The sequence below is a fragment of the Nothobranchius furzeri genome, chromosome 3 (genome assembly GCF_043380555.1).
Source record: "Nothobranchius furzeri strain GRZ-AD chromosome 3, NfurGRZ-RIMD1, whole genome shotgun sequence".
Classification (NCBI taxonomy): Eukaryota; Metazoa; Chordata; class Actinopteri; order Cyprinodontiformes; family Nothobranchiidae; genus Nothobranchius; species Nothobranchius furzeri.
In genome coordinates, this window is record NC_091743.1 from 67608408 (window position 1) to 67625995 (window position 17588).

The window sequence follows — 17588 nt, forward strand, 5'->3', positions numbered from 1 at the left end:
TGCTTCACAGAAATTAAAACATTAAAAAAACAATACACCATAAAAATGCATGAAAACTAAAGCTTAAGAACTAAGACTAAAATACTAAAAAAGACTCTCATGCTGAGTTAAAAGCCAAATCATAAAAATAGACTTTCAAAAGAGATTTAAAACCAGACAGTGAAGAGGCCAACCCAGTGCTCAATGCCAGCATACTCCAGAGCCTAGGGGCCACTACAGAGAAAGCTCTGTCACCTCTGAGCTTGTGTTTTGTTTTTGAGACTTCCAGGAGCATCCTATCAGCTGATCTAACAGACCATGCAGGGGAGTAAAAAACCAATAGCTCAGAGAGGTAATCTGGAGCAAGGCCATACAAAGATTTGAAAGCAAAAGGCCAACGTGACACTATTTGACATAAAAATGGATTTTATTCATCAAACTGTGATTTTTACAGATCTGTTAGCAAAATATTTAAATGGTCAGCTAAATGCATTTCTCAGATCCAGTGTCAGCTTTTTTAATGGCCACCAACTCTGGAGATGTATTGCCTTTTCTACTTTTAGACCTGACAGCAGCATTTGACACTGTGGACCATGATGTGTTAATCACACGTTCAACAGGTTCCCTCACTCGACAGTTTTTAGGAGTCGACTGAAATCCCACTTTTACTTCTTGGCCTTCATTCACACTGCTAGTGATTTTATGATGTTTTAACCTGTTGGCCATGTGAAAGGGTTAGGGTTAGGCTATATAAATAAGGCTGAACTTGAATATGTGACTCTCAGATATTGTAGACAGATTTTTTTTTAAGTCTAACACATGTGTCTTTGTTCTCCTCTTGTCCACTTTCCTCATTTTACACACACACCATTGTGTCCTGATTCAGGCTAAAAACTAAACTGAAAATGAAAGGAGTAAGGCAACAAAAGCCAAAGTAAAATGTCAAATAAAATCAGAAAACCTGAAAAACTATCGATCAATCAAAGATTACAAAAAGATGCTTGGAGGCATAGAATGAAGAGATGAGGCAAAACATCTGCACTTCTGTATGAATTTTATCATGCAGATAATTTTCCATTTGAATTTTTTGTTGGATTAAAGAATGCTTCCTGGTCATTCTTCACACAATGGGAATTTTGTCACAACGGATTCTACCTTCCTTATTTTTCCTGTCTCTCACTATCTTAAATTTTGATGTTAGTTGGAACCACCAGAGGGCGCCATCTCCTCAATATTCCAGGAAGAAAACTGGAAAATACAATAAATGCTTCAGCAACAGCAAGGTTACCATCCTAGAACCTCGTGCCAGTTAATAACGGGAATAAAATATTAAAATTATTATATTATATTCTGGAAATTAGGGGGGGAAATTATGTATACAAATTGGTGAGAAGTGAAAAGGTGGCCAATATTTGTTCCCAGTGACTGAAAACTGGAACTTGCATGATTGTGATTGACCATCATTGCTGAGAATCCTTTGTCCCTCATCCACGTCATCCTCTTCATCTCTCTATTTGCTCCTGACCTTTGTTGCAGCTGGAAGGTCACAATCCAGCACCTCTACTTTCCCAGTCTGGATGATGCCATCTCTAGAGCCGCCCACATCCATCGACATTGTCCTTCTACCAGTTTCCAGCAACTCCTCCGGGCTCCTGGGCCCTGTCAGAAAAGCTACTCTTCACAGAGCCCCACAGGTGCCAGCCAATCACAGGCCAGGACAACGATGACACGTGACCATGTTCGGCCAATGTCTGACACCCACAGCTGCACACTTCCTGAAGGGAAAGTATATTCAGAAAGCATGGATGTTTCTATTTTTAATTTCTGTGGTTGAAAGAGGAGCAAAGCCACCACTTTTGAAACAATGCCATAATGTGCCGACACAGTGCAGAGCTCAGGTGAGGAAAAAACCCACACATTCACAGCGCTGTTGGCCTTGAATGACTAATGTGATGTCATAAATTAGCACAAATACAGATCCACATATGTGCATGCAAACATGCTTGCATTTTCTTCACACAGAAGCGAATTTCCTCTGATTCACGTGGCCAGACTCTCTCACGCCTTGAATCTCAGCACGCTGCTTTAATGCCAGTTACTCCTCGGGGCCCAAGCCTCTTCCACTCTGCTCTTATCAGCCCATTTCCTCCAATCATTCCTCAGTCACCATGATGACATGCTGCTTGGCCTTCTTTTTGATGGCTGTCAGTCAAATCAGAGGCCACACCCACTGAACAACAGACCAATGAATACAAATGTGCAACTGTCGCTCATGTTGCCAGAAACATTTGCATAAAAGACGAAACAATAAAAGTAGAGAGATGGAGGTCAGAAAGGTTGACATTAACTATTTTTAAGACGTAAAATGATAGTTTGTGATCAGCAGAGGGAGCGGATGGAGAAAGAACGGCGGGAGAGGAGAGGCTGGGTCGAGTTTGAGCGTGCGTTGTGGCCTCAGCAGTGAAGTTGACGATGCACTGGGAGAACAGCTGCGCTGCAGGGCTTTCAGGCTCCATCACTACTGCTCTCCTTCAAGCAACTCCACCAACACACTCCTTCACACACGCGCATAAACACAGCTCTCATAAACATGCAAAAGCACAGATTGTTGCATCCATGCACACATATGTACTGCACAAAAAACAGGTTTCATATTAAGCATGCTCAGATCTCAGTGTGAAGTTACATTTGGTCATTACAAAGCTTGAAATTTCAAACCCAGAACATATTTCTGGGAGAAAGATGGCAGAGACTGAGAAAATCAAAAGATTGAATTAATTGGAGAGTAAATAACAAAAGAAGAGATATTTGTGGATTTATGAGGACAAGTGAACAGCCGATGTAGATTTAATACAATCGGACAAAGGAAAGACTGGAGAACATGAAGGAAGTGGGGGTGGGGGTGAAACTAAAGGACGAACAATTTGTAAAAAACAGCAGATGTCCATGTTAGCTGCACAAAGACGTGTGTTGATGCTTATCTGCAAAACGATACAATTAAAATAATATTTATGATTGTTTCTCTGCTTCTAAAATTAATTTGGGGCTTAAATCATCAACACATCTGAATAAGGTTAATTTTTGATCAGTCAAGTGGAGCAGAAACGTGGGGACAAACTGCAGCACCAAGCCATGTGGCAGCCCGGGCCCCCGGGGAGCCTCTGCACCCTCTGAGTGTGTTTCCACTCCACTGTCAGTGATTTCAACCTGCATTGCAGTTTTCTCCTGAGGACCAGAGACTGTAAATTTATACTCAGACTCACCATAAAACACTTGCAGGCAGATTGGTGCTGTTCCTGGTGAGCTATAGCTAACTGCTATATTTCCACCATGTGTCAGGGGCTAACATCCGCAGAGGAATCAGATCAAGAACATCATCACACTTGTTTTCTGATGAGCAAATAAACCTTGCCCTCACACCAGGATACACACATAATAATCAGCCTAACCACGAGTAAATAATTCAAGCCGGTTCTAGAAGAAACCATTATCCCATGCAGGCAGACAGGTAAGGTGATACGGTGAGACTCGTCTCAGCCTCCTGGTCCACTCACTCTTCACCTCTCAGAGAACAGCTCACCCACCACCAGTAGAGAGGATGAGTGTTTTCTGCTTACTGTTGCTGTCAGGTGGGATGAGCAGTTTCACGTCAAGCAGGTAGGAGCCTCAACACTCACAGCAGTGACTCGGTGGAGACCAAGGACAGAGAACTGAATCAAAGGTTCTGCTTCCTTATCCCTTTAATAACTTGTTCAGTATGACTGTGATAATACTGTTAGACTTCTGCTAAACTGCTATCAATGTGCAATGGGCCCAGCCAGACCAAAGCTAAAAAGGTCAGGGCTGATTCTAAGGTACATCTAGACTGTCTGCGTTTTAAAAACTTGAATTTTGTTTAGAAAATCCTCCACTGTTCAGGCTTCCTGCTCACGTTTATAACTATTTTAAGCCAGGTTCAAAACCCCAACTGTGACCAAAGATACTCATCGAACGTAGCATTTCTGTGAACTCTGTTACCTGTGATCCTTTCTTTTAACAAGGCTTTGCTCTCCATTACCTTTACAAGTTTTCTCATGTCTCCGAGTGAACGTCTGAACATATTGCATTACCTGTAATAGTTCTGTCAATTTGCATGCATGGTGCAAACATGCACATATCTGCACATGTGTCCAATATTAGTGTATGGCAGGCCTAGACTCTGTCAGTACGCAGGGCAGCTGTGGGTACATCGTAGCTCATCATCACCAGCGTGTGAATGGGTGAATGACAGATTGTGTTGTGAAGCGCTTTGGGGGGTTGTAGAACACTAGGAAGGTGCTATATAAATACAGGTCATTTACCATGTGATACAGCATGACTAAAGGCATCCAGTCACATAGTCCATGTGCCTAAAAACAGCGTCTGTAACACGAGAGACTAGTGAGTTACAGTGAGAGAGAGAAGAGGTGTTGTTTTACTTTGTCATTATGAGCATTACCTCAGAGAGAAAGGACACTTTTGAGGTGAACATTAAAGGACAAAAGAAAAAGTCATAGCACATTAATAAAAAATAACAAGATTTGATTCACTTGCATCAAACACATCTCATTTACTTCTCTTTTATTTATTTATTTATTTATTTATTTTTCCCCGTGTCCTGTCTGGCTGTGAAGCAAACAGAATTAATGTCTGAATGCTGGTGACAAGCCTTGCAGATTTTACTCTCAGGTGGAGCATTAAAGCATCTGCTTTTAATGCTCCACCTGATACAAATTTTTTTATTGTTATTGTTTTTGGAATGCTTTGTAATTTCGACCGGACATGGAGACAGAGGTGAAAGAGAAGGGAAGAGACAAAAAGTGTGTGTGTAAGGGGGTGGGGGTGGGGGGTGGGGGGTAGGGGGTAGGGGGGGGCACAAAAATAAACAATAAATGATGAACAAGAGTCTGCTTCTAGACCTGCAGAAAAGGGACACACAACAATACAACAGGAGCAACCTTGTAGTGCATTTAGTGCCAACCACAGCCTTAAGACGTGTTGAACGTGCCCAAGTCCATACTTATGACAGCACCATGTGAGCATCTGTGTGCGTACACACGCATGTATATGTAAGGTTCCTCTATAGGATCGTCCAATAGATCAGAGTTGGCAGAGTTCCAGAAGATATCAGCGGCAAGCCCACAGGCCCGCCCGCAGCCTTCTACCCCCCAGCCGGCCGAGCCCGGGACCCAGCAACCCGAGACCCAGGGGCGACCACCCCCGCCGGGGACCCAGCAGAGCCCAGGGACACAGATCCCACCAGGCAGCCACCGGGACTGATCAGGCAGACGCCAAAAATTCTTAAACTCCCTGACCCGGGAGCCACAAACACTCAGGCAGACCAAGGCACCACACTCCACACCAGGTGTGGCAGGGGGAGGGGAGACGAAGATGTATAGCATCAAAATAAGTCCCAGGAGAAGGGGAGGAGTCAAAGGCCCCACCTGACATATACAGTCATACACAGACACAGTCACACACTCCCTCCCGCATGCTCACACATGCACATACAACTAAAGACTTACAAAAATGCACGCCGAACACCCACTCATACTCCCCATACACACCCTATTCACTCTGGTCCCCGTACTGCTACACATGGGGTACAACCATTACCGGTTCCCAGAGTTGGATCCTTTCTGCTGGGGTGCTGATGAGCAGGCTCCCCCGCCAATAGCTGAGCAAAGCAACCCACCACCCCAGACCCCAACCAGACAGCCAGATCTCCCTCCTAGCCTCCAGCCCTAGGAAGCCAAGTGACAACAGATGTGTGCTATGACCCCTAATCTCCCTCTGCCTGCTCCAATATAGTATTAGTGTGTGCTGTTGAGGTGTATTCCATGGCTGTGGTGAGCGGGCTGTGCGGGCATCGTCTGGCCTACGCTAGCTGATGCCACCACACAACCCCACTTGCACCCACAGCCCTCAGTGTCTAAGTGCAGTTTAACATTGGAAGAGGGCACCGGCACTCGGGATGAGGCTGAAAAATCCCCCTGTCAACTGCCGTTGAATGTGCTCACTCCCAAGGCCCTAAGTGTGTGTTTGCGTGGAATGTCGTTGGTATAAGTGTTTAAGGTGCAAATAAAATTGGGGGGCAGGTTTCCACAGGAATGCGGAAATGGGGTCAATACCCGCAACCCCTGCCTTGTCCACCCCCCAAGGCCCTATGTGCATGTTTGTGTGATGATGTGAGGGAGCAGGGGGAGAACAATGTGTGGGGATGGGAGGAATGGCTGGTTGGACTTACACCCTCCAGGGAGCCAGACCCCCCCCCCCCCCCCCCCCAGCCCCAATAGGCACCTCGGTTGCCAAAATGCCTCCCAGCCCATCTTGCCAGGGCCCAAAGCAGCAGCATCACAGCCTCACGGACTCTGAGGGCACCAACCCAGCCCCACCCCAGCAGAATATCTACTCCCATCTCTGCATTTGCACAACTTCCAGAATATATAAGACATAGGACATCCAGGTAAGGTTGGGTCCTCCCCCTCCTGGACACCCCCCCTCCCCTGTGATGGAACAGCAGAGGAGCCAAGGTCTACCCAAGGCCCCTGAGCCCAGGCTCATTTACTTCTCTAAACACAATCATTTTTGGGCAATATGAGACTTATCTAACCAAGACAATGTCATTAGGTGCAAAGCTATTAATTATAAATATGGAGCTTCTCTTAACCTGTTTTTCAGTTCATGTAGCATTATTTGTTATTAGATGTAATTGTGAGATGCAATTTTTTTATGATTTGATGTTTTGATCACTCATGAACAAAACACAAAGATTTAGACATACAGACTCGCTCCTAACACAAATGCATGATGGACTGACTTTACTGAAATGATGTCTGTTGGCCATGCATTCTAAAATCAAGTGTAATATTGAAAAGTCAACACCTCCTCTTCACCACCTTAGAAATCAAAAAACATCCTTGTCCAGATCCATGGCCTTGGATGCATTTCGTCCTCATAAAACTGGAGACAGTTGTAGGGTTTGGTAAATTAAAGTGCTTTAAGAGCTCAACACATATATCACCTCTACTTATGACCAATAAGCTGTGATACTCTATCTAAATATAGAATATCAACCCTGCTTGGTCTTTACGGTGTTTAATCAGAAGATTCTAGGATTCTTTATTTATTAGGGGATTGTACACACTTCGTTTTGATTCAGAAAAGAGTCAGGTTTATAATAGTAAGAATTTATTTTACCAACAATTAAAATATGACAAGTTAACTAACATTTACTGTGATGGATGGAACTAGATGTGATGTATGAACCTGTGTGTGAATGCGATGTCAGTCAGAAATTCCGGATCTAGGAGAGCCGAGTTCTGGATGTAAAAGAATTTGGGTTGCGCTAAGCTATGAAGTTGATTATTATCAAAACACATCAGACGCTATCTGTCGTGTCTACATACCCACTCGAAGACCCTCGTGATAGATCTGGAATGTTGAAGTCCTCTGACTTCCAGGCACCGAGGTCCGTAGAAGAAACTGCGGCCCCACTAAACAGGTCTTAGAGTTGTCTCCGGGTTACAACAGATGGATGGAACTGCATGTCTGGGACTCTTAAGGAGTCTAAACAATATCAGCTTGTTCTGCAGGAACTATTGCGGTATCAGCTTTGCAGGTGCAAAAAAGATTTTGACAACGTGTCAAAAGCTTTGATGGCTTAAAGAGGGCTTTGCGTCAGATGGCCAGTCTGAAGCTTTCTCTAGAACTGAGGAATCACCAGAGTAATCTGGTTTTATTGTTCTCATGTTTTAATTTGTGTAGCCAACAAGAGGTTGACAAGTTTGAGGAATATTACCAAGAGTCTCAGAAACACGCACCTTATTTCATACTGGAGGCTCTGATCTGGGCCAGACTATTTATGTGTCATGAGTTTAACTTAACTTAACTTTTTCTTTTGTGATTGCAAATGGTGATGACCTTGTCATATAAACATGCTGAAACATATTTCAATCACTGTAATCATAACCTAACATTCATTTCAAACTTCAATCATTGAGCACAGATTAATGAAAGCATTTCATTATATTATAATTATTAAAAGTAGAAATAAACAAAAGTTTATTTAATGGTTATTTAGCTTATAAGTTGTAGAAGTTCATATCTGATTTAGGAAATCCGGCTGCGAGTGTTCCTTATATGGAGGCATGAAGAATCCTGAAAGAATGGACCTTGAGGAGAGAACATTATTGTTGACATTTTGTTATCTGTGTTCAGAGCTGCAGGCTCTGAGCTCCAGCTGGTGGGATGAAGGCAGGCTGATTCAAAGGGGACACATGCAGTCTCGTGTCTCCTTTTTGACCAGATGTTGAATGGTCAAACTGTACCTTAAAAATGATCATTGCTGGACGTTACACAGTGTCCTATTAACAAAGGTGCTGTATTTGGTCCATTGTTCCTAGCATTACTCCTTAGACCAGTGTTCCCAACCTTCTTCCACAAGGACCGCCATTCCTGTGTCCAAGACCAGCCAGGGCCCCCCCAACCCAAACTCCTATCCGCATGCACACTATTAAAAGAGAATAATTGTGGTTCTCACAGAGTTTTGGTTGGGTGTGTTATCTTGACTTTCTTACTGAAAGTTTTACAAATATTATTTTGGTAACCTCACAACCTGAGCACTGAAAAAACTGTTGGAACCCTTGGGGTTCACGGACCCCAATTTGGGAAGCACTGCAAACGGCACCACTTTACCCAGGGGAAGATGGGGGGTTGGCTCAGTTTTGTTTTAGATTATTTTCCTTCTTTACGTCTGTCACACTATTTGGAGAGCTGTTCTGAACAACTAACTTTGACTGAAGCAACAAGGAGCCTTCAGGTTCATTATGAAGATCAAAAAACTAAATAGAAGTCTTTTGTATGATTCTGTGCGCATTTATTAACCAACCACAGGCAGGTTAGCGCTGGACATGCACCTGCTTGACCTGTGCAGACACAGGGGAGCGCGCTCAGGAGGAGGAAGAGGACGAGGAGGAGGAGGAGGAGAGCGTTGCTGTCTGATGAAGGATCGTTTCAGTGTTCACTGGCGCCGTGACGATAAGCAGGCAGCGGGCAGAGATGCTGGCTTGTCTCCTCTGTCTCCAGCTCTCCACTCAGCCACCATGGATGGAAGGAGAGCCTAATTAACACCCCAGCCTCTCGACGCGTCTCCCGCTTTTGGTTTCGGGGAGCTAATGAATTTTAAATCCACCGTTTGCGACCCCGGACCCGCGTTTCTCGCCCTCTCTAAAGCCCCGGAACCGCGTTACGGAGCGGAGAGGACCGCGGCGGAACCGTGAGGTCTTCAGAGAACAGGTACGAGCTCGGTTCGGGTTCTGCTGCTCCACAAAAATAAAATCTGAAGTTAGCCTCTTTTAGCATGGCAGCGTTACCTCTCCATCAGTCAGGACGCCTGTTCGGCACGTTAACAATTATTAAAGGCTCACTTTCACGTCGACACTGCTTTTTATGTCTGTGTGAATTCCGGGGAGGAATTTGTGATTTGGTGTGAAAAAACAGCAGCTAAACGAGACCACGTTGGTCATGTGGAGTGTGTTAGCTCTGCTGTAATCAGGTTTCCAGCTGTTTGTTGCTCAGTTTTCACTCTCAGCGCCTGGAGTCAGTCAACCCGTCATCAATGGGGGGTGGGGGTGGGGGGTAGGACCACGTCTTACCTTGGTGGTGTCCAAGGAGAAACATAAGGACGCCCTGTGAGGGGTTGGTTTGTCGCGAACCGCTCGTGGGGATGTCAGAGCTAATTTCCATCACCGATAATCTCCACGCAGCCGTTAAACGAATTAAAGATTTTTATCGTTCAAAACGCGATTGCCCCCCCCCCCCCCCCCCCCCCCCCCATGTTGAGCCTGAAGTAGCCTTGGCTACACAAAGATGTAAACGCGTGTTTTCACAGTCATGCCTTCACTGCAGCACTCGTGTCAGATTTTTTAAGGCAACAATATTAAGAAGATGACATTCTTCTCGGAGCCGCTGCAATGTGACCTTTTCGGCTCCTTTCTTATGCGGGGCCTGTTTGCAGTTCAAGGACTTTACGCAGCTGAGAGTGGCAGTTCTCAGCTTCTGACCCGCGTTGTGTGTGTTTGTGCTCTAGATGCACAAAGCATCTGCTTCATTTACGTTTCTCCTTGTGCTCCAACTCTGGCTGATTCTCCAGAAAGCATCAAAGCCAAAGCAGCTGCCATGTTTCTTCTGGGATGTATTTCACATTTTTGGCCAACGAAAACCATCATGCTTAGAATGGTTTATTGGGAAACGAATAGTTTATTTTTCAAATATCCACCACTTTCATCTGTATGATTTGTTTTGTACGACACAGGCTCCTCCTATAATGTAAGATTTTATTTTGTTATAAGCATCAATTGTAGGTCAGAACAAACAGCGTTTGTAAATCAGTCCTTTCCCATCTTTGACTTTGTTTCATGTTCACTCTTCTGTTTTCTAGATATCCACAAAACCACAGCCAGCAGGGAAATGCATCCTTTTTTTTACCAGAGCTTCACATAACCTTCAGTATTCAGGAGAATTATTTTGTTTAATTCGGTGTGGTAGAAAAATTGAAGATGCTATCAGCAGTAGATCAGAATGATTAACCATGGTCCAATCGCTGGTTTTGGATAGAGCAGTGTTGTTGGCTGAGTGAGGAAACCACTTCATTCATTCATGCATTCATTCATTCATTCATTCATTTTTCTTTAAATCTCCACAATATATTTATAGCTAGAATGTTGGCATGATAAGCATTTTTTAACCCCTAATGAGACAATGTGCAGCATTTACCGTTAAAGGTGCATTATGTCGAAATGAAGTAAAATGACATCCTGTGGTATATTTTGGTTACTGCAACCATTTTAAACAACTCTAGAACTTTTTGCCGGCTGCATATGAAACATGTTTCAGTATAACCTTCCTTCCAAAATGACTTAAACATATTTTGAGAATGATCTTTTGACTCTTTTGTCATACTTTAATCTCTAGAAATATCCATCGAAATGTTGTTCAAAATAAATTTAATGATGCCCAGTTAATGAAAAATATTGATGGCTTTGTAAACATATAACAAACAAAAAAAATTGGGTCTAAAATACATGGGAGTGTGTCTTATGTTTTGGGCAACGCCATATTAGATGTCATGTTTCCTTCTACAAGAGCCCATGAGGACCAAATTTACTGACTTGTAACAAATGATTACAACATTTTTGACATTCATAAATGTTGCTGTTTTACACATTTACCTCTTCACTCGTTCCAGTGATATAAGGGAGTCTGATGTGCTTGTCATTTGGCTGGAGGTTGCACTCCTAGATATTTTTGACCCTAATGGCCATCTGTTGTCTTACTTGAACACAAAAATACTGCTTGCTATTGCCAGGGATAATACACACTGTCACTTTAAGGACCCGTGGTGACACTGGTGTCAGCCCATTTCAGTCATCTGTAAAATTGCTTCTTGAGTCACATATTCAAGTTTGACAACTCCAAGTAACATCCTATTAATACATGTATCAAAAATTATATATTTTTTATTTTATTTCATTTATTTCTAAATTCTGATGTATAAATTCCTGTTTTCTATTTTAAAATGACATGGGCTCTTAAGGGTTAAGTTAGCTTGTTTTGCAGATTTCCCACTGCAGCTTTAACATTTAATGTGTTCACCTCTCACCCGTTTCTCTTTCAGGGGCAAATTATGCCAGCAGTGTCGGAGCCTCTCGCCCTGGTGACGTGCCTGCTAATTGGTCAGACTACTCTGCCCTTCTTTTGCCTCCTTGTCCATCCTGGCAGATCCATGCTGCTGGATGCTCCTCCAAGAGCCACTCTCGCACCATGAGCACCAACGGGCCTGCCCCAGAACCAACCCCCAAGGCTCCAGAAGCTCCTCCCACCTCCACACCTGCCCCCGCCCCGGCTCCGACTGCACCGCCTCCCTCCTCCACCCCACCTGCCCCGGCGTCCACCACCATCCCGGTAGGTGCTTTGGCTCAGAAGAAACGGCAGCAATATGCCAAAAGCAAGAAGCAAGGGAGTAATGCCAACAGCAGGCCTCCGAGGGCTTTGTTCTGCCTCAACCTCAACAACCCCTTACGCAGGGCCTGCATCAGCCTGGTGGAGTGGAAGTATCCTTCTGTTGTGGATGCTGATGATTCAGCTCAGAGATGTTCCAGTCTAGTACAGTCAGATGAAATCATCTGTATTTCTTAGTGCATTGTGAGTATTGTCTAAATGATAGATTCGTATAAGTCCGGTCCAGGCTACTTTAGTTACAGACTAATCAGTATCAGTATTCTGTGTATGTTATGATGGAATCTTGAATATTTCATTCCGAAGTTGTAAAAACTTGCAGATAAAGGCCTTTTGGGAAAAATGCTGGAATGCATGGATTGTTTTTAAAGTTTCACATTTCTTTTGGTAACATTAGTGAGAAATCTGTTCCTGCAAGTGGAGGAGAATGGTGCTTTTTCCAGAAAGACAAAGTGAAAGTCACCACGTCCTGATTCCTGAGATACCGCAGCAGAGATCTGCAGCTAAAACGTGCTGTCGTTGGGTTTGTTGTTCAAACAGAAGGTGCGGCCGCTAAAGCCATCCAACACTTCGAAGGAGTTTGCCCTTATTTGAACGGCAGAGATGCATATCAAATTAATTCTTTGATTTGGTTTGTTTTAGTTGGAAAAAAATAGATGTCTCTTGGGGTTTAGAACAAGTGCACTTTAGCAAATGCAGCTGTTGTATCAGGTGTCCTAGTTTGTGCTGTGAGGACAACAAACAGCACAGCATAGCGCTCGACACTCATAGCTTCTCTTTGACAGTTAAACAGTCATTAAATAGTCATTTTTAAACGGGATTCCAAGTTTAGATGTGATGCTGCAGTGAAAGCTAGTGCTGCCTTTATTCAAGATAGATTTAAGTTGAAAACTATGACTTTTTATGAATAAAGTAATGTGTTTTCTGCCCTCAGTTCAATGTGAAATTGAATGTGTACAGCATCATGGATATGCTTGATTCTCTTTGGATTCATCTACATTTTAAGAGTAGTTCAAACTCCCGTGTTAGACTTGTTAGTCAACCATTTTTAGGGCAGCAGTACCTCAGGAGGTAGAGTGGCTTGTTCAGTAATCAGAAGGTTGTAGGTTCGATCCCGGCTTCCACCAGAGAATGCTGCTGCCATGTCTTTGAGCAAAACAACCCGCTGTACCTGCTGGTGGTGGTCGGAGGGACCGGTGGCGCCTGCGCTCGACAGTCTCGCTTCCGTCAGTGCGCCACAGGGCAGCTGTGGCTGCCTTTGTAGCTCATCATCATCAGCGTGTGAATGAGTAGATGACTGATTGTGTTGTGAAGGGCCTTGGGGCATTGTAGAACCCTAATAAGGCACTATGCACATACAGGCCACTTACTCTCAGCTAGTTTAATTTTCCAAAGAGTGTTTTGTTTCTGTGTTTCCCTTTCTCTGTTCTGATTTCCTTAACGTGTTTCCTCAGGCCATTTGATATCTTTATATTAATCGCAATTTTTGCCAACTGCATGGCCTTAGCTGTCTACGTCCCATTTCCTGAAGATGACTCCAACTCCATAAACCACGACTTGGTGAGTGACCAGTTTCTGACTTTAACTGATCGGTGTCTTTCAGTGCAGAGTTGTTCCTTATGCAGATTAGCAGGAAAGGGCAATATACTGCACAAAAGTAGAATATGGTGGCAAAATCAATTTATTTAAATTCAACTTTAGACTGAGAGACCATCTAAAGGCTCAAGAAGGTTTGCCGTTGTTTTGGATTCATTAGCTGATATATTCTAATTGTCTGAGATTTTGGAAGTGGGGTTTTCATCAGCTGTAAGCCATGATCATCACAATTATAACAAATAAAGGATTGAAAGATCTGCCTTTGCATGTAATGAGTCTGTCTCAGATATTAGTCTCACATTTTAAATGGATTTACTGAACTAAACAAACTTTTGCACCATATTTCTTGAGTGTATCACACAATAACCTGTCATCTTGCAGTAATCAAAGTAAAATGGATTTCACATCTAAGTACCAGTATAATTAGGTATTGTGAGTAGGCACCACAGATGTTTTTTGATTTAATTTGACTTTTTCTGACAATATCAGACTGTTTCTTTTTTATGTTTACTATCTCCAAAATAGATTTGACAGAGTTATTCTTGTTGTTGGGACTATCTATGCCATGAGATATGTTATAGCAAATTAGCTTGTTTTATAGTGAGATGCATTGTTTTTAGATAGATAAGTTTACAATAAAAATGGTGTTGAATACAAATCTTTTATCATGTATGTGATGTTTATTATATTTGATCACAATAAATGCTTAAAAAATGGAATCACCCATTCCTACAGATTAGCTACATTGTTTCTTTCTATTTTAGCTTATGCAACACATTTAAAATGCTCAGTTTCATCATTTTTATAAAACAGACAATAGCTGTTAATTTTTTTGCAGTTTTTTAATGAGGAGAAAAGAAACAGAAGAAAACATTGTCTTGTTTTTTAGACAATAAAACTATTCCTGTTTTAGTTTGTCAAACTTGAATAAATCACCTAGTTAAAGATAAAGTCTGACTCCACAAACAGTCTGTGCATTCAGGCTGCAGCATAATTCTGCAGATTTGTTGTGCCTACAAAAAGAAACACTTTGAATTGGTGCTTTATCATGTCACAGTTCTCCTGCACAGTTTTTTAAGCTTTCTATTTTTAGACTTTTCTCGTCATTGCACCACTCTGTGTACCTTGTGCGTTCATGTCTGCATGATGAATTATGGGTGATTTAGTGTTGTAAGCAATCCTCCAAAGCTGAGGAGAAGTGCGCTCTCAAAAAGCCAGCCAGACAAATACTCGGACTGTGGTGCGTACAAGAGCAAAACTAAGCTGTGGTGTTCAAAAATGAATGAGGGGCATGTACTGCAGATGTTTGAATGACTTTGATAGCCACATTTAAGAGCCAGACGGGAGGGTTACCTCTGTCTCATGCATGTTGCATTGATGAACGCTCCACAGCTTTGGTTAAAGATGTGTTCGTTGTACTTTAGTGGGGTAAGGTGTTCTGCTTCACAGTGTGACCTCCTGGAGGGTGACATCTGGGTGTCTGTCTATACAGCATTGGTGTATCAGGGAGCAAACTGGGCCATGTGGGACTTTACACTGTCTGATATAGTCATATACTCATTGTGTGTCAGGTTTGGTTTATTCTTTAATTCACAAGATAATAAATGGATCATTTTGATTTGTTCAGTAAAATGTTTTTGTTACGTTTTGAGGAGTTTGGTGCCGAGTTTTCACTTGAGAAACCTCAGTTGACTTGCTGCACTTGTGTGATACTTTCAGAGTGTATTTGCATAAATTTCAGTATTTTTATTAGAATATTTCTATTTCTATTTGAGTATTTATTTTATAATTTACTTTACTGTATCTGAAGATGTTACTGGAAAAGATTTAAAATACACTCAACAAAAATATAAACACAACACCTTTGTTTCTGCTCTGATTTTTCATGAGGTGGACTTAAATATCTAAAATTCATTCCAGATACACAATATTACCATTTCTCTCAAACGCTGTTCACAAATCAGTCTACATGTGTGATAGTGAGCACTTCTGCTTTGCTGAGATAATCCATCCCACCTCACAGGTGTGCCACATCAAGATGCTGATCCGACATCATGCACAGGTATACTGCCCACAATAAAAGGCCACCCTGGATTGTGCAGTTTTGTCTCACAGCAAAATGCCACAGATGCCACAAGCATTGAGAGAGCGTGCAATTGGCATGCTGACAGCAGGAATGTCAACCAGATCTGTTGCTTGTGCATTGAATGTTCATTTCTCCACCATAAGCCGTCTCCAAAGGCGTTTCAGAGAATATGGCAGTACATCCAACCGGTCTCACAACCGCAGACGACGTGTAACCACACCAGCCCAGGACCTCCACATCCAGCAGGTTCACCTCAAAGATCATCTGAGACCAGCCACCCAGACAGCTGCTGAAACAATTGGTTTACGTAACCAAACTATTTCTGCACAAACGGTCAGAAACCGTCCCAGGGAAGCTCAAATGCATGCTCGTCATCCTCATCGGGGTCTTGACCTGACTCCAGCTCGTCGCCGTAACAGACTTGATTGGGCAAATGCTCACATTTGATGGCGTCTGGCACGTTGGAGAGGTGTTCTCTTCATGGATGAATCTCGGTTTACATTGTTCAGGGCAGATGGCCGACAGCGTGTGTGGCGTCGTGTGGGTGAGCGCTTTGCTGATGTCAATGTTATGGGTCAAGTGGCCCATGGTGGTGGTGGGGTTATGATATGGGCAGGCATTATGGACGAATAACACAGGTGCATTTTATTGATGGCATTTTGAATGCACAGAGATTCCGTGATGAAATGATTTATGTTTTATGTTTATGTTTATTTATTTGGCAGATGCTTTTATCCGAAGCGACTTACAATGTATAACCTGTAGGGCATGTTGAGATCCTGAGGCCCATTGTTGTGCCGTACATCCATGAACATCACCTCATGTTTAAGCACGATAATGCACGGCTCCATGTTGCAAGGATCTGTACACAGTTCTTGGAAGCTGAAAATGTCCCAGTTCTTGCATGGCCAGCATACCCACTGACCATGTCACCCATTGAGCATGTTTGGGATGTGCTTGACCGGCATATACGACAGCGTGTACCAGTTCCCACTAATATACAACAACTTCGCACAGCCGTTTAAGAGGAGTGGACCAACATTCCACAGGCTACAACTGACAATCTGATAAACCCGATGCGAAGAAGATGTGTTGCACTGCATGAGGCAAATGGTGGTCACACCAGATACTGACCGGTTCTGAGTCCCCAGACCCCCAATAAAGCAAAAAAAAAAAAAAAAAAAAAAAAAAAAAACTGCACATTCCAGGGTGGCCTATTATTGTGGGCAGTATAAGGTACGCCTGTGCACTACTCATGATGTTGGATCAGCATCTTGATGTGGCACACCTGTGAGGTGGGATAGATTATCTCAGCAAAGCACAGGTGCTCACTATCACACATTTAGATTGATTTGTGAACAATGTTTGAGAGAAATGGTAATATATGGTATCTGGAATGAATTTTAGATATTTAAGTCCATCTCATGAAAAAACGGAGCAGAAACAAAGGTGCTGCGTTTACATTTTTGTTGCCTGTAGTTTTAATATTCACTTAATTATAGCCAAACACATTCCCTAAAGCTTATTAACCATGCAACCTGGTGCAAAGAACTATAAATGTAAGCACCTTTATAAGCAATGCCCTCTTGTGAGGCTCTTATGTCACTGATGTGTTGGTTTGATTCTTAATTTTAATAATCCAGGTTTAGATTTATTCCAAACAACAGCATATGTTAATGAACTGTATTAATTAACTGAAGCTCATTGATGCTGTGTGCATGCTTCATAAAGCATAAATACTTCAGTTCTTTAGAAATGAGGTTGTGTGGAAAGGTTATGAATAATTCATATTTAACCTGGAGAAGTTAGCTCTGTGAGTGACCTCAGTTAGGAGATATAGAGAGGATCCCTGTTCAGACATGAGTGGAGTGGGGTTAGACTAAAGTGGATT

At 42.8% G+C, this 17588-nt stretch overlaps 1 protein-coding gene across 6 annotated transcripts in view; it reads left to right on the top strand.

The window, feature by feature from the left end:
* The first annotated feature begins 8913 nt into the window (after nucleotides 1-8913).
* The window catches only part of cacna1da (calcium channel, voltage-dependent, L type, alpha 1D subunit, a), an 85994-nt gene continuing 77319 nt past the window's right edge, over nucleotides 8914-17588 (top strand). For all 6 annotated transcript variants that reach the window (XM_070549434.1, XM_070549435.1, XM_070549438.1 and 3 more), the window contains exons 1-3: nucleotides 8914-9294; nucleotides 11675-12110; nucleotides 13470-13575. In XM_070549434.1, the coding sequence (XP_070405535.1) occupies nucleotides 11821-12110; nucleotides 13470-13575 (396 nt within the window). In that variant the 5' untranslated portion in view covers nucleotides 8914-9294; nucleotides 11675-11820. The remainder of the gene's footprint in view (nucleotides 9295-11674; nucleotides 12111-13469; nucleotides 13576-17588) is intronic.